Source organism: Microtus ochrogaster, linkage group LG10 (genome assembly GCF_000317375.1).
Source record: "Microtus ochrogaster isolate Prairie Vole_2 linkage group LG10, MicOch1.0, whole genome shotgun sequence".
Lineage (NCBI taxonomy): Eukaryota > Metazoa > Chordata > Mammalia > Rodentia > Cricetidae > Microtus > Microtus ochrogaster.
The window spans coordinates 8,462,395-8,486,220 of record NC_022035.1 but is presented as its reverse complement, the minus strand read 5'-3'; the positions used below and the strand labels follow the sequence as shown (position 1 = coordinate 8,486,220).

The window sequence follows — 23,826 nt, the reverse complement described above, 5'->3', positions numbered from 1 at the left end:
ACCAGGCTGGTCTCGAACTCACAGAGATCTGCCTGCCTCTGCCTCCCGAGTGCTGGGATTACAGGCGTGCGCCACCACCGCCCGGCATGAAAATAAAATTTTAAAAAATTAAAATTGTGGCCAAATTTCAAATCAGCATATTATAAAAACACATTGCTTTGAAATGTAACATTAAATGAAAGTTTTCACGTAAAATAATATCAGTGTTTCATTCTTTGTATGTATGGACAAATAACTTTCGTGTATCTTTTTCCCCCCTACCATATGGTTGCTGGGATTGAACTCAGAATGTTTGTAAGAGCAGCCAGTGCTCTGAGCCATCTCTCCAGCCCTCTTATATCTTGTGTACATCTTAACCCACTGAATTCAGCATCTTCCATTCCAGTATCCGTTTCATTGCTTTCAGGTTTGGTTCTCCTCTGGAGCATTCATCCGTGCTGACCTCAGTGTGTGGGGTATGAGTCTAACACTCAGGGCCCCTAGTTTAGACTACAGAAACACACTAGGGCTCTGTGGCACTTTCGATGAAAACCCAGAAAACGATTTCCATGACAAAAACGGGATCACAATTGATCATGATGCCAACAATTATCTTGCTTTTATCAATGAATGGAGGTGAGAATTAAGCTATTTTTTCATTTACTATTCTGTTACTATGAAGTTTGAACAGTGGTCACTCAACATTCTGCCTTTTCCATAATATATTTGTGGAGAAAATATTCTTGTTCAAATAACTATCCTGTTTTTCATCTGGAAGGCTTTTACCAGGAAGAAGCATGTTTGACAAAAGCCCAGCTTCCCAGCAGTTTCTGGCGAAACTATCCTACTGTAGCTGCTTGGTGGGTACCGCCTCACAGCATCTGGACAGCGGCTCTCGCTTAGAAATGGCTTCCAGCTGCAAAGACCACAAGGACATCCAGTTCTCTTCCTTGATACCAGGCCTAGATATCACCTCTGAATATATCGACACAGAAGCTCTTGTTAGAAAAATAAGCACTCATGCACCCGAGGAAGAAAATAATTTGAATTTCTTACTCCAAGAAAAAGCCCATACAAACCTAACCAAACTGGAGTTACGTTTGCAGCATCCTGAAAATGAGACACAAAACCCACCGAAATTTTTCAGTAATGAGAGGCACACACAGGCCTGGGAGATCAGGAGCAATCCACAAAACAGACGGAAACGACGAAACTTGAAGGACTTGTTTCCCATGTTCGATTTCCAGGGTCTCGGACAAACCAACCTGGAAGAGTTTTCTTATTTTTTCCCCGAGGACCACACTGACGACAGCCAGCAGGAATTTGTGCCCTCATGGCCCACAGCCTCGGGCCTCACTGAACTGAGCATCTTGGCTCTCTGTCAGCAGACTCTAGTCAACTCCAGCATCGGGAGGCTCTGCCTTCCCTTTCTTGGCAGTACACTAAACCGTGCTATAGACATGTGTGTGCATGACATTCTGCGGAAGGACGACGTGAGGTGGGCAGAAGCAGGGGTGGCCTTGTTAGAGAATGCATGTGAGAGAAGGCTTCTAGAGGAAGGAAATCACGGCTCAGAAGAATACGGGAAGTCAATAGGAGGCATTCTCGAAGTGTTAAAATGCCCCAATCTATGCAGCGGCCATGGCCAGTGTACGGACTGGGGCTGTGCCTGCTTCCCAGGCTACAGTTCCTATGACTGCAGTGACGCATATGGTAGGCAAATGCTCGGAAGCTTTGATATTGAAGTTGGCATCTGATTATGGAAGTGTCTTTGTCTACAGTGAAAAGTATGTCAGTTAATATCTTAATGATTTCCCCCAGGTGGTTCATCCTATTCAAAGTCAAGGCAGATGTCCCTGCAACTGCTCCACCAGCACCCTGCCATTTGATGGCCTCTTTCTGACAGCTCTTGATGCTTTGCAACTACTTTCATCTCCGTTGCTATTCCCCGAAACCGCCAGGCCCACCCAGGCGCAGGGTCTTTGTACACAGAGGGTGCTCCTGTCTTCAGAGAATAACCTTTTGCCTAGACCTCATCATTTACTATATCTTAAGCACTGTTTTATGTTGTTCTACTAATTATACTAATTTCCTTAAAATTGTTTTTCTTTAGATCCATTTTGGGAGCTCTTTTGTCTCAGTATTTACTTTAAAAAAATTCTTAGTAGTTTTTCTCACACAGCCCCGTATTTTAAATCTGCTATAATACAGTTAGTACAAAATTTCTGTACATTACTGAAAACACACATTTATACATTTTATGGTTTTTTTTTTACTTTTTAGAACAATCTTTCCATGATAAAATTTAAGTTATATAGGGGCTTCATTTGGTTTATTCCCTTACTTCATGTAATAACACTGTATGCAAATATATCAGTCAATAGACATTTGTTACAGATGTGACAGAATAAACTATTACAATTTTTATGAGGATTTTAACAATTCTGAGTTCATATGCTTACAATTTGTCCCCTAAGGCTAGCTGTTAGATTCACTTAGGTTTTGCCAGGACTTAGGCAGATGACTGATCTGTTTCCCACGCACACTTCCATTTTAACAAGCAGCTCTCTCTGAGGGTGGTGAGATGTGTTCCCTAAGGCCACAGTCAGAGAAAGGCCACATGAAATCCAATGACCTCTGAGTGCTAAGAGAGGTATTCCCTGCCAGTGATTAATAAACTCACAGGTATGTTCATCAGACAACAAAAAATATGGGTGATACTGGAATAGGAATGCATACACACTTTGATATTTTTTCTAATACTGAAATAATTTTTGGAATGTAAATATTGCGTCACTAACTAAGCTATTTTATCACAGCACCATGTTTTACCTGCAATCCATCTATTTCTCACAAACCAATGTGGCAAAACCAGGAGGTCTATTTTATGATAGTAGTAATTTATTAACATCCACCTTTTATTTATTGATAACAAATATGATTGAACCAGTGAAATTTGTGTCTAAGAGTTATCAGTATGAAAATTCTATTCTTTCAATGGTTAACGATAGCTCTTTAAAACAATGTTATTAAATGTTTAAGTAATTAATTACTATAAATAATGTTTTGAGTTTATTTTGAAATGTTACTTGACCAATGCTTTTAATTTAGACTTTCAAGATAATAATGCAGAGGTTTTTTACTGTGATTCACAAAGCAAGCACTGCTTATTGTCATTTTCTTTTCTAAAGATATAGCTCCTGAAATTACAGAGCTTGAGAATGCCGGATTCTGTGATATTCAGAAGCAGAATTGTGTTACAGTGAGAGTTTTTGGTCAAGGCTTCAAAGAATCACCTTACATCAAGTGTGAAGTTACTAAGCTAGAGGTATGATAAGCACAGACTACAGGTGCAGTGTTTAAAATAATTTAGTTATGGTTTCTTTAGGTTAATTTTTGTCTACCAGATACCAACATGATCCCAGGGTGTTCAACCCACTGGAAAAAAATTGGGAAAATTGCCAAGCTGCTTTTTCAGAAAAACTACCTTGTGAGCTTTACTAAGTGTTTTATATCTTGGGGGGGGGGGTCATTGAGTCATGATTTTCAGTAATGATTGATAAAAACTAAAAGAACATCAAATTTGTTCTATGGAAGTGTCTTCCTTTCTTGAGCTGGAAAGCACAGTGGAGGGCCATGGTTTTCAGGCACTGTATCTGGCAGGGCGTGTAGGCAGTGGAGCTCCCTGAATATGCCTTTACAACATGGACATGGGAATAACTGTGCTCACTGTTCATATCCCTCACTATGGATTTCAGACTTTTCCATACTCCCAGTCCATCCCCCATCAGTGTTTGTTTCTCAAGGCTACAGAAGCAGAACATTATTCTGTTGAATGCGAGCATATCCTTATGCAACTTTTTGTGAATTATATGATCTTCCTCTTCTTTATTCAAGTAAAACTCATTATAAGGACATGTTTTTAAATTTGGGTGTTCATTTGCACAAATTGAAAACATAAGAGAGTCCATCATATTTTTGCATTCTTACCTTATCTCTAAGGTGCTAAAGTGAAGTGTGAATCTGACACTGAGAATTTACTGAAGGAAACAATTGTTGCATATGTTTTACTTATGTTGTTATTGCACAAGGATGCTCACGCCATTCTGCCATGCATAGCTTCTCTAGGATTTCAGTATCTGTGGAGTAACATGTGGCTTTGACAGAATTCATAACATGATCATGTAACCATAATGATTGAACAGAAAATTTTACAAATTTATAGTCTCTTGGAAAGTACTTCTTGTGCTTACTTTGAGATGTATTTTATGTGCTATGATTTTCACGTCTCTCCCTTTCAAACATCTGACATGGAATTTTTTGAATTCCCTAAACATTATATCTAGTGGCTTGTAAGAGAAAAGAAATAAATTTAATTGTCAAACCCATGGTTGTCCTATGTAAGAAATATTTATGCTATACTGAAGTTGAATCAGTCTCTGCTCTCCCTAATTTTAAAAATTGAAATATAGTTACATAGCTTTGCTCTCCTTCTCCTATGTTAAACCTTTCCTATATGACTCTCTCTGCTCATTCTCAAATTTCTGGTCTCTTATTTTTAATAACTATTGTTACATAGCAGTCAAATAAGAGTTCATTTAATTTTGCTTGTACATATATGTTTATATGGCTGTCCACTTGGTGCTGGAAAACAGCTAGCTAGGCCTAATCTTAACATCCAAGCATAAATCCTGTCCAAAGTGGGTTTTAAAGGGTTTCTTGACTCATTCTTTATCTGGCATAATTTGGCACAATTGAAAAAGTCATGCAGCTATAGTCTTTGGGATTTGTTGAAAGCCGCAGGCTTCATTTGAATGGATGGTACAGGCATCCCCTAAGCTGATGTCTTCTCCTAGCTTCATTGTTTGTTACGGCTAGTCACTGCTCCTAAATGCTGTCAATGGATAGAGCATGCACACAAGTCTCTCTGTCATCTATCATCTTTTTATCATCTATCCATCGATTTGTCTGCCATCTATGTATCTATCATCTACCTTTATCATCTCCACCTATCTACCTAGCATCTTTCTAATCTACCATCTTCAGGAGCTGACAGCAGTGTCTCTGATCCTAATGGAATGGCATGGGTTCACTCTAGTACCCTTTCCCTACCTATTTTTTCTTCACAAATAAAACCCAGTTTCACATCCCCAATATATAAACCTATTTTGTCATCCTTGACTGGATTAGATGTGGGGCCTTTGTAGTATACCTTATTTCAATCTCAGTTATCATTACAAAATGATGTATTCTATGTCTTTTCTGTTGTGATTTTCCTCATCAAAATACCAGTAGTTAGTGTGTATATGTGTATAGAGTTTAACATATAGGATTGGATATATATGGTTTAAATACAGCACACATGTAAGAAAGTCTCAAAAGTTAAACTATTTAAATTCAAAAGAATATCCACAGCACATAATAGACACAAAATATAGAATATAGAGTATGTAGAAGCATATTTACTCATCACTTTGGGTCTACATTTTTGTAGAGGAGTAGAATTTTTATCTTAAGGATAGTCATTGGCTGCAGCCTGGTTTCATATAAGAAATCAAGAGATCCGACATTCCTTCCCTACCAGACAGGGTTTCTCTGCGTTGCTTATATTCCTTAAGGATAGCTATAATGACAGCTTTGAGACATTTCTTTTATTTCTCCTCCACTAGAGAAACCACTGACAGAACTAACAGACTGCTCCTCCATGACTGTAGATATCTGCACAACTTCAGACTGTCAATCACCAAGTCTTCAAACCTAGGCAAACTATTCCACACAAACTGGAGTGATGCCTCTGTCTTTGCCCTTTCCTGCTGACCTAAATGCTGAGGCACTATTAAGTTGTATGACCAATACTACATGTTTGAATCTTTGTGCAAATAAAATATATTTTATACATATATATGAATTCAGATATTGTCAACAAAATACATCCTTCTAGTTTTTGGTATAGTTATCAGTGTTCAGAAAAAATATTCTGTCTCCTCCTCTTTATGCACAAAAACATTTTACAGTACATAAAATAATAGCCCAAATTTGACTTAAACATGACATTCTGTGGTATTAACTAGGATAAACTGGCTAGAATTCTACTCAAATGACATACACTAGCTTAAGAAAAGTGAGGCATTTTACTAAGGATAGTATATTTCTTAAAGAACAAAAGAAAAAAATGTAGTTGAATCCTCCGGAAAGAAAATCTTTAACTTGGGACTTGAAACCATGAAAAATTAATACACATGCAACTATATATATATGTGCACATCTATTTTTCATCCTACTATTGTTTGTAGGCTTCATTTTAACTTTATTTAAAAACATGTTCATCATCCCATACTTTTGTATCTTGAAATGTAATACATTATAAGTAGGCTTATATAGTAATCCTCTAGCATAAGGATAAAAATTTTCAAATAGTCTTAGCTATTCCTCGGGACCAGTCAATACTCAAATAACAACATGAAAATGCACTGGGTACCAACTTGAGAGATATTCCAGAGGATGAACAGGACAAGTTTGGGAGAAGAAACTCTCAGGAAAACTTATCTACCATGTGCTAACTATGGTCTTTACTGCTTTTCCTCTTGTTCTGAAATCCATTGTTTGGTGAATAATTATTTATGACCAACCTTGGCAACTCTTTTGGATTGAACCTATCAGTAATGCATGTTTTGAGAGAAGGTTTTTCTCATTTACCAAATTATATGATGTATATATTTTTATTATTCTGAATAAAACTTATTTTAATGTGATGATTTTCTAATTATATATCCCATTATATTATATATATGTGTATATATATATACATATAAATATATTTTAAATTTCTATGTTGACCAGAGGTAATTTAGTAACAAAAGTACTTCTATGATTTAGAAGCAGTTAATTGACTTTTTATTGCATCTTTAGTATAATGGCAGTGAATGGGTGCGTGGAGCAAGTGTCTATACACAGACAGTCTTTCAAGACAGCAGTGCAGTTGATTGTCAACTACCTACTAATAGCCAACATTTTGAAACTATGGATCTCATGAGAGAGAAGTTCTTTGCAAAGTTGCAATTAAAGGTAACAAATACAAGTTGTCATTTATGCATAAACAAAATTTCCTGGTGGATTGATGAGGCAATGTTTAGAAGAAGAAATAATCTTCTGTAAAACTATATCCCACAGGTATCTAACGATGGTTATGCATTCAGTAATCCCAAGATAATGACTATATATGATGGCGTTTGTCAAATTTGTGAACTCCAGGAGAATGGCTCATGCATTATGAAGGTATATATCTTATTTTCATAGTATATAATGCACACATTCACATGTCTTTGGCATATTATGGCACTTTTCCAACTTTCTGTTAGAATGGCACCAGCAAATTCCTACCTCATATTTTCATGAGTCTAACTGATATTAATCATCTTCCCATAACTCTTGTGGATTAACAAGGAAAATGTTGCTTCTTTTAGCATCTTAAGTGGCAGAATATTTTCTCCATGAAACACTAAAGAAGTTATGTGAAAGTAGCAAATACCTGTAACTCTATCACTTGGGAGATGGAGGTGGGAATATCAGAAGTTTAAGGTTGTCCCATCAAAAAGAAAAGCCTGGACTACATGAGTCCCAGCCCCTCTTCTCTGTACTTCTCACAATCAGAGAAGGAAAGTCATGTTGAATCATTGACTAATGTGGTCCTATGTACATCATTTCCACTGTAGTAATAATATTTTTTCAGTAAGATTTGTCTTTGTGATTAGCTAGTCCTTATTGTAGCAAATATTTGAAAAGGGTTTATAAAATATATCTAATGCTTTTACCAAAAGTTGTGCTGTTTTTGTTTGTTTTCTGTTTTTTCCCCTTTCATTGCCTAGAAGGCTTTCTCACATGAAAATTGGTGGCTTGATGAACACCATTGACCTAATATCATTCACCTCTTCAAAATCAAAGAACATAAAACTAGTAATCATGCATTTGAAGATAAAACAATTTATATATTTTATTTTTTCTTGAGATAAGCATTCAGATTATACCAACAAAAATTTTAGTTGTAGAAAAGTGAATATTTTTTTATTTTATCTAAACTATTTTGTTTCTGCTTATTTGAAAGTGCTTTCAGTGACAACTTTCAAGATTGTCATGTCCTTTCAGCTCTTAGTTCTGTTTTGTACAGCATTGGAAGTAGTTATCAATAGAGTTGGTGCAAAATGAGCAAAAATGATAAGTAATCATTTTTATGTGAATCTTTTGAGTAAGTTAAGGGATGACTGCACCTCCTGTTTTCTCCCTGTGGCGGGTTCCCTTTCAGGGATGTCTTGACCTGTATGTATCTATTATGAAGTGGAGGTAATTATGCATGAATCTGGGCTAGTGGCAGGTTCCCTTTCAGGGATGTCTTGACCTGTATCTATTATGAAGTGGAGGTAATTATGCCATGAGTCTGGGCTAGTGGCGGGTTCCCTTTCAGGGATGTCTTGACCTGTATGTATCTATTATGAAGTGGAGGTAATTATGCCATGAGTCTGGGCTAGTGGTAGAATTCAAAGGACAAAGTTGGCTACAAAGGGAAACAGAAGATAACTGTTTTCAGATGGACAGAAAAATGCCATCTTTTTTAATAAAATACTGCCAGGAGGAGCTGATAGACAAAAGTGGTGACTGTACTCCCTGTTTGTTACTTATAAGCCTTGTGATAGTATTTCATGGCTTACCTGCTTACCTGCATTTTTTTCTTTTTTTTTTTTTCAAGACTGGGTTTCTCTGTAGCTTTGGAGCCTGTCCTGGAATTAGCTCTTGTAGACCACGCTGGCCTCGAACTCATAGAGATTTGCCTGCCTCTGCTAACCGAATACTATGATTTAAGGTGTGAGCCACCACTGCCTGGCTTGCCTGCATTTTCTTATTCCTCTAAATTAATCAGTTCCATTGTTTTTTACATACAATGAATAATTTTCAAAGATGTGTTTGTGTTGAGTTTATGAAAACTCTTTCCTAATCCAAATATACATGCTGCTGTCTTTCTGTTTCTAGTTTCTATGTGTTAGCCATGGGATGTCTTATTAATATTTTCTTTTTTTCAAATTCCACTAGGGTAATGTTTGTGTTATTAATGGTCTCTGCTACAATGAAGGGGATAAAAACTCTACCAGCTCTTGTTTGGTTTGTAGACCCCAAATATCAAATTCAACTTGGTCATTTTTGGAAAGTAAGTTCTTTATTAATTCTACTACTTCTTACCCAAAAGTTTTAAGGTGATTTTAAACCATAACAGATACTGATGGATTTCAGATAGATGAACAATGTATTTAATTTAACATCTTTTGTTACTTTATAAATTTCTTTGCTTTAAGAAAACAAAAGACAGGAGTATGTTTTTATATAAGACCCCAAACACCAAATATTATCTTTGTTAACAGTAGAGTTGACATGTGTTTATATAACCAAGTGATTTCATAGCTGTCATAATTTGTGACTATACATTTCGTGATGGTACCATGATAAAACTGATTAACTATGTATTTCTTAGATCTTATTTTAATGTTAAATGATACATGACTATATATAATTTATATCATCATGTTGTAATATTATAAGAAATATTTTAATGTTTAATAGTGAAGCAATAATTGTTCATGGAAGAAAGAAATGGGAATTTTTATTTCAGGTACATAACATTTTCTAAGTCTAGCTTTACTCTGTTCAGTTTTAAGACAAAGAATTCAGCTATTTCAGTTCCAACATATATGAATTTATCTTTTATTATTTATGGTATTTAGACTCAGTACTCTGTAGTGTGCCTTTCAGTGCCCTTCTTATGTGATTCTATGACTATAGTCCTGTGTACAAATACATTTAGGATACACTATTCCATTCAAATTGTAGTTGTATGGCACAGCTTCTTCACTTTACCAAGTACTATGGTAGTTCTGTATGAGTGAGTTCTTTCCTCTTGTGGTGATCAGATATTATTAGTTGCATGGGCTAGTAAGTAAGATGTAGTAAGTCAAGATTCTCAGAGACCATATGCTTTTTATATAGGTAATAAACTTTATATTTACACAGTAGTTTGTGATATTATACATGTCACTATAAATGTAAACCTCATTGCTTCGTTAGATAACATCATATTCACCACCTAGGAGCATGGTTTAAAGCCAAAGCCAATGAAAATTTGAAGGAAAATGGTGAAAGGGATAAAGAAAATGCAGACAACCTTCTGAGTTGGAGTCTGTCTTTTAATGGCTTTAGTATGACAGATTTGTGAATAAGCCATAGTGTTCAATGACATAAGGAGTCTTAAAATAAATCTCATGTGGAGGATGAGGGGAATAAGATCACTATGAGTCTACTTTTGAAGTATACAGGGAAAGATGGGGAGTCGGAACTGGGGTTTCTTGGCATCGGTGTGTCCTGTGTACACATGATGTGCTTGCAAACCCAGATGCCATGGTAAAGTTGCTCTCTTACTTCTGTTTAGCTAGCAGATGAGGAAAGTACACACACTAAAATATAAGACAGCTTAAGCTACATTTTGAGATGTTTTCAGCATGTAAAGGAAACATTCCCTATTCCTGACACAGCTCCACTGGAGTGTGAGTTTGGCCACTAGAAGAGGCTCAGAGGAACAGGAGCTTAGTCTGACTGTTTGCTCCCAATGGTTACAAGTAGGGTAGCATGTAGAATAAAGAAACTTTAAGGTCCAGATTGAAGGGTATAATCACAGGAAGTAATGGGCGTTGCCAAGAGAGAAAGTGAAGTTGAAAGAGTGAGCGCACACAGAGTGACGGTCTAAGAGCACCCTGGGTCCCTAAAGAGTGGAATGGTCAACACAGAGTTATTTAAGACAAAAGAGGTATGTATCCAACCCAAAGAGTGGAAAGCTGCCTGTATGTCGTATGCAGTATCCAACGTATTTACAGATTTTCTTTGCTAAAATGACCATTAACCTGTTGGTTACTTTTATATTTACACAGAATGGAATAACATTTAAATAACAACATCACCAACAGAACAGTTAATAAAACTTTAACCAGAGTTAAGTTCTTATTAGACACTTGTCTCTGTGGGAACTATCACAATCAAGCTTCTCTCCCTTCTGACTTTCTCTGTTGCAGATAACCAGCCCCCTGTGATACAGGAACTGCAAGGCACATTACAAGTATTTTACGGAGAAGACTTTGAATACCAGTTCATGGCCTGGGATCCGGAAGGTTCTGAGATACATTTTACACTGGATTCTGGTCCTGATGGAGCAAGCATCTCCTCCGAAGGACTTCTTACATGGAAAACAGAGTCACTGACTCCTCAGAGATTCACTGTCCATCTTAAGGATGACTGCAAGGCTGAAACTATTGTCACAATGGAGGTCATGCCGTAATTATATACATCACTGCCTCTTTTACAAATACCACCATTTCATCTTAAATTCAAACCTAAGACATAGTCTTTTTTTTTTTTTTTTGGTTTTTCGAGACAGGGTTTCTCTGTGGCTTTGGAGCCTGTCCTGGATCTAGCTCTGTAGACCAGGCTGGTCTCGAACTCACAGAGATCTGCCTGCCTCTGCCTCCCGAGTGCTGGGATTAAAGGCGTGCGCCACCATCGCCCTGCCCTAAGACATAGTCTTAATGTCAAAGAGCAATGAAGTCAATAAATGTTGCATCTTTGAGTGTCGCTTGTACCAGCATAGCACCTTAGAGACATTCTTATGGGTCTAAACTGAAAGCAGACATTGTACTCTGTCCATGATAGACAAGGATGAGAATCTCACTCATTGCCACTCCCAGGAAAGTCCTGACTAAAATGAGATTGATAATTATACTTTTTTCCTTCAAATGAAAGATTCTTGGATGCTGATTTAGAAACCAAAAATATAGAAAAAAAATGCATGAAAGAACTAATTGACAACTTTTTTATTGATATATGTAGAATGCCAGTCATAAGGCTTATAAACTCTTTGTGTTGTGCGTGTGGGTTTGAAGTTTGTCATGTACACTTTCACATAGACACGTGATGAAAAGTAATTGTGTTTGGTCATATTAACTTGGAAACTGAAGTTATGGTCTGCTCTTAAACTGGATATACATGGGTGCTAACTGTCTTTAATGTTTCTGATTTTGTTTCCTAGAGTTCCGTTTGCATTACAGAAATTGATCATTCTAGCTATGGAGTATGCTATTACATACCTAAAAATATCTGTACTTGGAAAGCTGAGGAAGGAGGTCAAAGGTCACTCTGAACCAAATAGAATCTATTTGAAAAATTAGAAAGTAAAAATAAATTGTTCTACTTGAATATTCTAAAAGTACTAACCCCTACCACATATATTTCAGTTGGACTCTCAAGAGTGGACATAACTTTTAAACAAGCATGTTGCAGCAATATGTAATTTGATTATACCTGTACATAGGCCCTCATGCCTGTCATGATTTTATGTTTAGCTAATGCTAAACATAATTCCATTAGAAATAAAGCATTTGTTATGTGTCTTTTTATAGGTGACTGTGAAGCCTTGCGACTGCTTGAATGGAGGCTCCTGTGAGTCTGATAGGAAATTTCCTCCAGGAAGTGGAGCATACCTGTGTGTCTGCTTGCCTGGTTTCCATGGCCGCCTTTGTGAAGTTGATGCCGGTGGGTGCCAGCCAAACCCCTGTGACCCTGGCAAATGTATTAGAGACTTAAACGGTTACTCGTGTGTCTGTCCTCCTGGGCTCACAGGTCAGTGTGGGTTCATTATGAACCAAATGAAAATGTGAATGAATGGCACGCTCCTTGGAATATTATTTGTGGAGCCATGCAAATCTATGTTCTTAAGATTTTGATGCATATTTTTAAAGTCTGGCCAAAAGTATCACATAATACACACTGCTTATATCCTTATTATATTACATCATATTTTTGATTGTTTTTAATTACTTTCCTATACTTTTACAATTTTGTGTTCATATATTCTTGCAATTTTGTCTAATTTGTAAATCTTAACATCAGTCAAGGAAACTTAATTGTATTTTATAGGCATTTCTACATCTTTCTTGAAAGTAAAAAAAAAACATTTAAACATATTGATATTAAAATATAACAGATCAGGGAACACTGTGGACAAGGAAGCAGGAGGAGTGTGGGAGCCAGAGGGGATGGAGGACACCAGGAGGACAAGGTCCTCTAAATCACCTGAGCAAAGCTCTTATGAACTCACAAAGACTGAAGCAGCCAGAACAGGGCCGACATAAGTCGGCACCAAGTTCTCTGTGTATATTTTACAGCTTCAAGTTTAGTATTTTTGTGGGAATACTGAACGTGTGAATGAATGGGTCTTTGATTCCTGCGCCGTTTCTTTTTTTTTTAATCATTTTTTTTAAATTTATTTATTTATTAAAGATTTCTGTCTCTTCCCCACCACCTCCTCCCATTTCCCTCCCCCTCCCCCAATTAAGTCCCACCCCCCCTCAGCCCGAAAAGCAATCAGGGTTCCCTCCTGCGCCGTTTCTTACGGGTTCATTTTCTTCTGTGGTTTTGCCTTGTCCAGCTTCAATGTGATGGTTTTGTTTTATCTTATTATACTTTATTTTGTTAAAAAAAGAAACATGTATATATAATAACAATTATTTCAGGGAGAATACAAATATTATCATGTAACAAATGCTCCATTAATAACTTACTTAGAGATATTATGGTTAAATCAGAAATGGAAACAAATGAAATGCTAGTATACCCCCTAATTCTTTACTTGTCCTAAAATGTCTGGTTCCAGAAATAACACATAAACTTAATAAGCCTTTATTTTATCAAATAGCCAAAGGTCTTACTTATATAAATAGCTCTTCATTTATATAGATGTAATTACTAGATTAATATAGTCATTAAACTGACTTTTCCAAAATATATCAGTTTTAAACTATATGAAAAGAGCAAAATATTTACTTGTCTTTTAATTTTTTATAATTTAAAAATTATCACTTAGACATATGAAAGTAGATATTTCTTTTGTGTTTTGTTACAGACTGTATTTGAAAATGTTCAAATATTGTCTCAGAAATATATGTGTAACAAGGGATTGTATCTACTCATAATATGGATTTATTCATTCAAATAAGATGTTAAGCTTAACAGAGGGCACTATATCATTTCAAAATGCCTCATTGAGAAACTTTTTTACATTTTAGCATGTATTATTAAACATTTCAAAGTTCTGTCATTTGACTGAATAAGATATTTTTAGCCTAAGTGAGCAATGTTCCAAAAGTTAGAGTTTTAAAAGAAAAGTACATATAGTATAGAATTATGTTATATACTGTAATTCTTAGCTCAAATATTAATAGACTGTTTCTTGAGATAGATCTGGTTATGTTACTTATGCTAACCATTCCAGGTCCACCTACCTGGTTTTCTCTCGCGATGAGAATACTCGACTTTTGTATAGAAAAACAAATTTGTTTGTATGAATACCCGAGTTTGCTATTAAAAGGAGTGTGAATGGGTTTATACTAGATTTCATAGCAGTTTTTAAAAAAGAGTAAATTATGTCCTCGGCAGATGCTTGGATTCTCTAAAGAAAGAGTAGGAGAACCTGACAGGAGTGGTGGCATGTGTTTGCAATCCCAGAACTCAAGAAACAGGAGGATCACACATTTTAGGTGAACATGAGATACACAGCTAGTACCACAACAGCCTAGTCTACATACTAAGCTCCGTCTAAATTTTCAGCAAAACAAAATGGGAGTGTAAGTAACCAAAGAGTGGGATGTTAAACATATACTGGATTTCAAAACAAATAATTTGATCTATTGGTCTGTTTTTCCTATAGGCAAGAACTGTGAGGAAGATGTTGATGGGTGTGAATCTTGGCCTTGTGTCCCAGGTATGGAGTGCATCAATGTCTTTGGCTCCTACCATTGTAGCTCATGTCCAAAAGGATTTCATGGGGATGGGAACATATGCCATGGTAAAAGCTCCCGCTTGTTGCTATGCTTTGTGTTGCATTTAACTAATTCGGGTCACTTACTTTCATGATCTTCTATTCACTCGTTCCTTCAGTATCTATGTATCACACTGCATGGCGTACTAGAAGCACAGCATGCAGAAGTGTGCCACATGTCTTCCACTTAATAGATCACCACGTGGTAGAGAGAAACGTGATGAGGAGCTCCATGGTGCCGGAAAGATGTTTTGTGTATTTTGATACATGTGCCTGAGGGACAGAAGATTACTATGCAGGGCCTCTTTCCTCCCAGGCAGAACAATGGAAGACTTTTAAAGTCTTTCTATCATGCCTCTCGTCTAGATAGAAAGAGGCTACATAATATCTGTGTAAAGACCGAGGGAGGAGGAGTGAGTGACAGATGCAACTCTTATGGTTATTATCCAGGGACACAGAGATTTTAGAGGAAAGGGGACTAAAGAAACTAAGGGACATTAGTATTTTAAAAGTGAGCTCCAATAAACAGCATCAAAGAATGATTTTTGTGGTACAATTGGGTGAATAAAGATATGCTTTTGATGGAAATTCAATCACTCGGTCACTGTATCATCCTGAGCCTCTCTGTCAGGGTAACAAGTGAGTCAGTACCAACCAACTGGATTTCCATAAGACTGAAATAATTACTCCTGGGGTATTTTTATTCTGTGGAATAGTAAGGATTGTACAATGTCACACAAAATACGTTCTTTTCATTGATAATTTTAATTCTGGCATCAGGAAGCTCAAGAGCAAGGACCTAGTCTGGTTGGCTTTAGGGAAACTGTCTTCTTGGCTGGTAGACAGCAGTATCATCACTGGGCCGTGTGTGTGTGTGTGTGTGTGTGTGTGTGTGTGTGTGTGTGTGTGTGTGTGTGCATGAACTCTCCTGGTATCCCCACCCCCCTTAGGATGACTGTCTTCATCTTCTGAGATCAGAGATAACTCTTCTCACCGAACACATCCAGAATTCCTTTAACAACGACCCCCTCTCCAAAGACAGACATGGTTAGGATTTACACTTTTACAGATAAATTTTCAGAAACACAGGTTATTCTGTATCTGAGTATTTGGTGGGGAAAAAAAGAATATCTTAATTGAATCTTTGATCTAATTTGAAAAGAATTAATTTCAAGTAACTTTTGAATCCTAGATAATGATTCATTGAGTTTGCTTTGCAATAGTTGAACTTTCATGTACTGATTTACAGTTGAAACAGTTTTTTCAATGACTTTACTACAAAAATTATGATTCTCACGAAGCTTGATAAAAGCGTCACTTGAAGAAAAGGTTGGTAAAACTGGCAAAAACATAAAAATCTTGCTAGGCCAATAGATGGAAATTTCCCCTAGTAGATCATGGTCTTGGTTCAAGTCTAATGCAGAATACTTGCCAATTGTTTTTGCTAAGACTAACAAGTTGCACCTCAGGCATTTTTACTTTTAGAAAGATAACAAAAGGGTTATATAATGCAACTTGTAATACATTATCCTTGCTAATCTTCTTAATTCTTGGATATCTATTATAGAAAAATGAAAGGAATTTCAAGGATGCTTATTAGTGAGTGTTCACTTTCAAGTTAGCTTATTTTCTGTGTATTTTGTATATTCAAATAGGCTACAGTGTCCTTGAAGGCTGTAACACTATTACTACTTTTCATTAATTTATGATTCTTAATCTTACATATTGTAAACCCCACATAAAAGAATGAGTAACTTGGCACCAAACTGTGAATATTGCAGAACATTAATAATGAATTAATTTTTAATGAAATTTTAATTCATTATTAATTAAATTATTGTAATTTATTGTTAATTGATTGATAATTAATATTTAATTGTAATGAACATTTCTATTCATTTTTTGTTGTTTTCTAGATTTGAGCATTCAATCACCATCAGAGGAGCGTTTACTATCAAGGCCAAGCTTTACTGAAAGTCCTGGAACAATTACCAATGAATTCTTAAACTCAACAGGCACTTCTCACTTGTCTATAAAATCAGTTACAACTCAAATGGATAATACAAAGAAGGCCACTTCTCATCAGACACCTGCTTATGAGCATGCAGATCACATTCTCAGTACAAATCTTACTCCCAATGAGTCACAAGTTTCTGCAAAAAGTGGTGCTCTTTTAAGCAGCAATCCTAGCAGATCTCTTGGGCAAATAAGAGATGATATCCAGGGCACTGTTCAAACAGACGTGAGAAGGGGTAATGCTCAAATTAGCAAACCTTTCCAAGGTGTTACTCAGTATGAGTTTGCATCATTGACTACTGAAGAGAACACTATCTTGCCAGAGAGCTATGGATCAACCAAAATATCGAATTGCACAGAATCAACTTGTTTCCTGGGTGTTCCCTGCGTGCCAACCATCAATGGTCACTTCAAGTGTGGACACTGCCCCATTGGGTATTATGGAGATGGGACCAACTGCAGAGGTACTGTGAAATATTTTGGAACATAGAGTGAAAATATAGAGCTTAGATAACTAAACAGTTATACTTCTCTATCTGATGATTTACATTCATTCTGCTTGATACAGTTTCGAAAAGTGGATTTTCTGAAATGCTCTTTTTAAAATACTGTTACTGCTAGAAAATATCATTGCCACATAAGTATTATTAATACGGTGATACCTGCTCTAGTCCAAGTTCTACACAACGTTCTATTTTAATCATCCTATAGTCCACAACAACCTCACATATTTAGTATTATTTTCTGTGTGTACAGACGAGGGAGCGGAGCTTTGTGAGTCTGGTTGTCTAGAATCAAGCGGCTAAAGAGATGAGCCACAGCTGTGAATGCAAACCTGGTCAGTATTGTGGCCCAGATTCTTTTCAGAACACAGTTGGCAGCTTACACCTCAAATTACTGACTCTGACATACTTGCTTATTTTCACAAACTGTGATTTTCTGTAATTCCTCAAATTCTTTTGGCATTTAAACAGTTTTTTTTTTTCTGTCCGTTTTACAAGTGTTGTTTATATATTTGCCCTGTATAGTCATTGTTTTTGTTTAATAAAAATATAAATTTTAGTCCTAAAACTGAGAAACTGTTTTTTAGGTGTTTTTTTTAATGTTCCTGCTATATCTTTGTTACTTTTATTGTTGTTGTGCATTTTGGATTGAGAATAAAATTAAGCAAAAGAAACATTTCGGTACTTCTATGTTCTTGGTATTACAACAACAAAATATAACAAAAACAACAAAAAAAACAAAAACAAAATAAAAAATGAGCACTCTTTCTTTTTCTGTAAGAATATAAAATCTCAATGCCTGTATGTATATAACCCAAAATTGCTTATTATTAACAAATAAAATGCAGCCATCTCATGTAATATGGCTACACAAAAGGTGTTATGTGCCCACTGGAATATGTCAGGTAGCTGAAGATGCTCAAGGAATCCAGCCCCATTATCTTTCGACTTCCTGGAACCTTGCTCTTTGGGATTCTGACCATCACTGTGCTATTATGAACATTTAGCTGTTCAGCATCAGAAACCTCACACTCTGCAAGATGAGTGCATGGCTGCCTGCTTCCTACGCTGTGAGCTAGTGCTATTGGAATAATTGCCACACAGTGTACTTTCTTAGTCTCGTAATAATTTTTCTCAATCACTCTAATCTTGAAACAGTATAAAAAAAGAATTAGAATTAAATATAGTAGATATAGTAGCTGTGGTTTAAGAATTCATTAAAATGTTCACACTAGGGAAGTTTTTAAAAACTTTATTTTTTATATAAATCTGAAGTCATTTATATAAAATGCCATATATATGTATATATATACATATATATAAATTTTAGTACATCTCCAGTTCTGACATTCTTGCTTGATTTTTGCAGCATTTTGTAGACACTCATGTGGAAGAAACAGGCAATGTGTTGCACCAAATATATGCAAATGTAAACCCGGTTACACTGGTTCCAACTGCCAAACTGGTAGGTACACGATTCATTAGTTCATATAATAAATTTTCTTTGATAATCAATATTTCTAAGCCATGGGCTTTATTTTTATGTAGCCATCTGTCACCCTGTTTGCAAAAAACATGGAAAATGCATTAAGCCTAACATCTGTGAATGTCCTCCAGGGCAGGATGGAGCAACCTGTGATGAAGGTGATAATTCCAATTAAAATCTCAAAAATGAGCCTAAATACAGTGTTATTTCCTTGAAAATATTCTAAAAGATAATTTTCTTGCTATGTTTATGCTAATGAGTACTTACCAATGCTCGGATAAAAGTTCACAGTTTTAAAAATATTCACTATAATAATTCATTTTAGAGTTTTAACCACCTAGTGTTTTGCCAGAATGTGTGTTTGGGCACCATGCACATGCAGTTCCCATAAAAGCCAGAAGATGGTGACATACCTTAGGAGTAGATTTACAGAAGGTTATAAGGTGCCATGTGTACTGGGATATCCAGAATTCTGGTTATCTAGCAGTCAGTGGCTCTTAACCATTGAGCCACCTCTCCAGCCCTTAATTTTGGAATTTTAAACTCTCAAACTTCAGAAATCAGAGATCCAAAAAACAAATGTTTGTCTTCCAAAATTTTTGTTTTTGAGAGTTAGGTACAAGGTAACACATCCCTTCAAATATTTTTGGCAAAAGATAATTATTAAATGACTTTTTTTTTTTTGGTTTTTCGAGACAGGGTTTCTCTGTGGCTTTGGAGCCTGTCCTGGAACTAGCTCTGTAGACCAGGCTGGTCTCGAACTCACAGAGATCCTCCTGCCTCTGCCTCCCCAGTGCTGGGATTAAAGGCGTGCGCCACCACCGCCCGGCTATTAAATGACTTTTGTGTAGTAAGAAGAAACATAAAAAGTTGTTTTAAAAAAAATACCTGTAGCCATATACACATTGCATGGTTTAGGCTGAAATATTAAGTGAATAAAGAATCTACAAGATAGAATTGATAAAAGTAAGTAATAATTTTTAAAATTAATTTGCTATTTTAAAACGTTTTTGACACTAAATTTGAGCAAGTGATACATATAATTGTGATGGATCTAAGAGCCGTGTTAATTGCCTAAAAAGCCAAGAAAGCCACAAAGTAACAAAATAAATCCGGAACTAACAGAAATCTTCAACACTAATAACAAATGAAAATAATTATGGAAGTAAAAAAAAGTTTTTAGGAGGACAGTAATTCACAAGTCTATGCCCACATTTTAGAAAAAGCTGAAGGTCAAGTATTGTCACCCAATTAACTGAAGCTTTAATAAACCTTTCAGCCACCTACATTGTGTTTTATGAATTTCATTCATAAACAAAAACATGGTGCTGATTGATGATTGCTTTGTAATAGTGAATCATGTAGTAAATTCCCACAGAAAAGTAACTACACAGTAAGAGGGAATAGAGTTTATCCCAAATTGTTCTTATAGGGGGCTTTATTGTAGCCATTCTGTATGAGTGCATATGTATGGATTATTAAATCTGACTCAATAGTATCTGTGTCTGCAGAACGTTGTCGCCCTCCTTGCCAACATGGGGGCACATGCTTGCCTGGCAATCTCTGCACTTGCGCTTATGGATTTGTAGGGCCAAGGTGTGAAATATGTAAGTACAGCTCCCGTGCAATCTGCTGTAATAAGCTTCTCCTTTGATGAGTTGATGGTTTAGTGATAAATAAAACTAGCCCACCCCTAAAAAAAAGTTGATGCACTAGAGGAACTAGGAGTGTCCAGAAATGAGGGAAAGAAGTTCAAATGGACATGGTTGTAATCCTGCTGTTTGGGAAGATGAGGCAGGAGAATCATGAATTGAGAAGTAGTCTGAGTTACATACAGTGAAACCCTGTCTCATGAAAAAATGGATATAGAAGTTTCAATAGCAACTTATCTTGTTCTTTGAAATAGGTGAAAATAATACATATTAATTTGCGCATAAGTTTGTTTTATTTTATTTATTTTTTATTATGTTCACCAGTTACTAATAATTTCATAAGTAACTAATCCTCATCCAATGTTAAAAATTTTCTACTTTTGCCATCTTTATCAGTAAGAAAATAACTGAACATGAGAACTGAAGTGCATATAAGCCAGAGTGTGAATCATCCTGGTCCTTCTCTGGTAGAATTTATTACCAGCAGTATTGGACAGTTATGAGCTAAATTTGACTTTCTTTTGTCTTTGTTCTGTGATCTTAGTGGTCTGTAACAAGCACTGTGAAAATGGAGGCAAATGTGTTGCACCAGATATTTGCCAGTGCAAGTCTGGCTGGTATGGACCCACCTGTAGTACAGGTAAAAATCAGAACTATGTACAATAAACGTATCAACAATAACAACAAAATACTCAAATATCCCAGAAAGTCACACCTAAAGAAAACAAAACTGAACTGATGAGAAAGATATGAGATAGTTATATATAATACATTTTAAAAATTCTTACCTTTGTCTTCATGTTTTTCTGTTATCTGGAATCTTATGCTGCCTTACATGTGATGTTTCCTGTTCAGTATTGTCTTCCTTTTGTATGTCCATCATTCACTTACCTGACATGGACACAGAATACCTGTCTTTGTTTTAATTTCTCCATTTAAATTTTTCTCTCTTTTTCTCATCAGGATATAGACATTCTACTTTATTAAACATCTATTCAGTTCTGGATGTTAAGCACAGCCACCACATCGATGCATTTATCAGTATCAGATGTGCTTCTGATGACAGAGGTTTCTACCCCACCAGGTTCCACGGCCGTTCAATCCCAAAGAAACACACACAGAGGTCTACATTAATTATAAAGTGGTTGGCCTATTAGCAAAGGCTTCTTATTAACCTGTACATTATACACGAATCCATAATTCTTGTCTGTCTTAGCCGTGTGGCTTGGTACCTTTTATCACCAAGGCATTCTCATCTTTCCTTGTCTGTGTCTGGGTGACCACTGCAGACTGAGCCTTTACTCTTCCCAGAATTCTCCTATTCTAGAGGCCCTATACTTCCGGCCTGGCTACTGGGCAATCAATGTTTTATTAAACAAGTACAAGAGAAAAAAATTATTCTTGATTTATTTATTATGTGTACAGCCTTCCATGTGTGCCCACATGCCAGAAGTGGGTGCCAGGTCTCATTATAGATGGCTGTGAGCCACCATGTGGTGGCTGGGAATTGAACTCAGGACCTCTGGAAGAGCAGTCAGTGCTCTTAACCACTGAGCCATCTCTCCAGCCCCAAGGGGAAAATCTTTACAGGGTACAAGACCATTGTCCCAGAGCATGCTACCGCAGCAGAAATGTTTGCAGTTTGTCTGTGTATTCTAATTTACTCTGATCAAATGACTTTTCTCAATAAAAATAGCACACCATTTATAATGTGCTCGTTATACGTGAAGCCTGCTACAAAGGAAAACAAAGATTAAGTTGATTTTTTCCCTTATTTCAGGTTTAATATCATTAGTGAAAAAAGACATGGGATATAATTATTTTGTAAAAAAAAAATAAGACCATAAAGCAAGTTGTTTTATGATATAAAATGTAAATATTCTACATATTACAAGAAGTAAAAACACCAATTAATTCCAGCAAGATGAATTTGGATGAAAACTATTTGTAGTGTGCTTTGGAGACTGGATGAAATCTAGGCTGAAAATAGAGTTAGAAGTACAATCAAAGCAGAACAAAGGGGATGAAACATCAGCCATTTTGGACATGGAAGGGCTTGAGTAAAGCAGCCCTGTTTTATTTGCAAAGGGATAAAGGTCTATGAATAGCCACATCCAGCGGTCAATGTTGTTGAGTTGCGTTGCCCTTCCTTAGCCTGTGATAATTAACAAAAACATTCTGAATTTTAATCACAGTCACTACACATTCTCAGCTTTATTATTAATATTACAAATGGAACAAATGAACATACTTTCAAAGTAATTACAAAGTTATTTTGCTAACTTTTGTTTTTTGAAGCCTAAAATATAGGCTATTTTTACTTGCTGTTAAAATATATCATTGTGTTTCCTTCCATCCATCTGTGCCACATTCAGTTTAAAATAACCATACTTCGTGATCCCTTTTTCCTGTTGCATATTAGCTCTGTGTGAGCCTGTTTGCCTCAATGGTGGTTCCTGTTATAAGCCAAATACTTGTCTCTGCCCTGATGGATTCTTCGGCGCACAGTGCCAGAATGGTAAGTGTTGTTTCTGCATAATGAAAAAGGCTAATGGGAAACTAGAAATACAAGATAGGAAAGTGAGCTTTGTAGAAACATATCAAGTTTCAGAAAAAGATTGCTTCCCATCTGTTTCTTATGATTATGTAGCTATGGCCACAAAAACTGACTCATACAAATGTACCAGAGTTGTCAATCAACGTATGTTAGGTCAACAGCATGGGCACTGTTTGAGAAGTTTGGTCAAGGCAAGATGTAAATTGTACAACATGCTAGTGGAGATCATAATGCATGGTGGTGTTCCCATTGCTTTCAGTTCAATGACTCGAGGCGTTTTATTTAATGTCATCTAATGTTTTCCCGTGATCTTTCTTAACTTTAGTTTCATTAAACATTTGGGAAGTGCACCTGGGTGCAACTCTATGCAAGATGATGTGGAGACACAAGCATCATTTTTCTTTTCTGCACCATGTTTTAATATCTTTCCCCATGTAGTTAACTCTATTAGGGCAGTGTTTCTCAACCTTTGTAATGCTGTGGCCCTTTAATACAAACAGTTCTTCATGCTGTGGTGACCCTCAACCGTAAAATTATTTTTGTTACTCCTTCATAAATACACTTTACTACTGTTATGAATTGTAATGTAAATATCTGATATACAGGAAATCTGACATGCAGTCTCTGTAAAAGTGTCATTTGACACAATAGGGGCTGTGACCCACAGGTTTAGAACCACTGCTATAGCAATTTCTCCTCTCTCTCTCTCTCTCTCTCTGTCTCTGTCTCTC

The 23,826-nt window shown here is 36.2% G+C and overlaps 1 protein-coding gene across 1 annotated transcript in view; it reads left to right on the top strand.

The window, feature by feature from the left end:
* Positions 1-23,826, top strand: part of Vwde (von Willebrand factor D and EGF domains) — a 68,196-nt gene that overhangs the window by 29,620 nt on the left and 14,750 nt on the right. Inside the window, exons 11-25 of the mRNA XM_026787515.1 lie at positions 407-615; positions 758-1,692; positions 3,171-3,307; positions 6,889-7,044; positions 7,150-7,254; positions 9,061-9,175; positions 11,085-11,335; positions 12,465-12,597; positions 14,771-14,824; positions 16,798-17,361; positions 18,770-18,865; positions 18,949-19,044; positions 20,398-20,493; positions 21,083-21,178; positions 22,961-23,056. Of these exons, the coding sequence (XP_026643316.1) occupies positions 407-615; positions 758-1,692; positions 3,171-3,307; positions 6,889-7,044; positions 7,150-7,254; positions 9,061-9,175; positions 11,085-11,335; positions 12,465-12,597; positions 14,771-14,824; positions 16,798-17,361; positions 18,770-18,865; positions 18,949-19,044; positions 20,398-20,493; positions 21,083-21,178; positions 22,961-23,056 (3,139 nt within the window). The remainder of the gene's footprint in view (positions 1-406; positions 616-757; positions 1,693-3,170; positions 3,308-6,888; positions 7,045-7,149; positions 7,255-9,060; positions 9,176-11,084; positions 11,336-12,464; positions 12,598-14,770; positions 14,825-16,797; positions 17,362-18,769; positions 18,866-18,948; positions 19,045-20,397; positions 20,494-21,082; positions 21,179-22,960; positions 23,057-23,826) is intronic.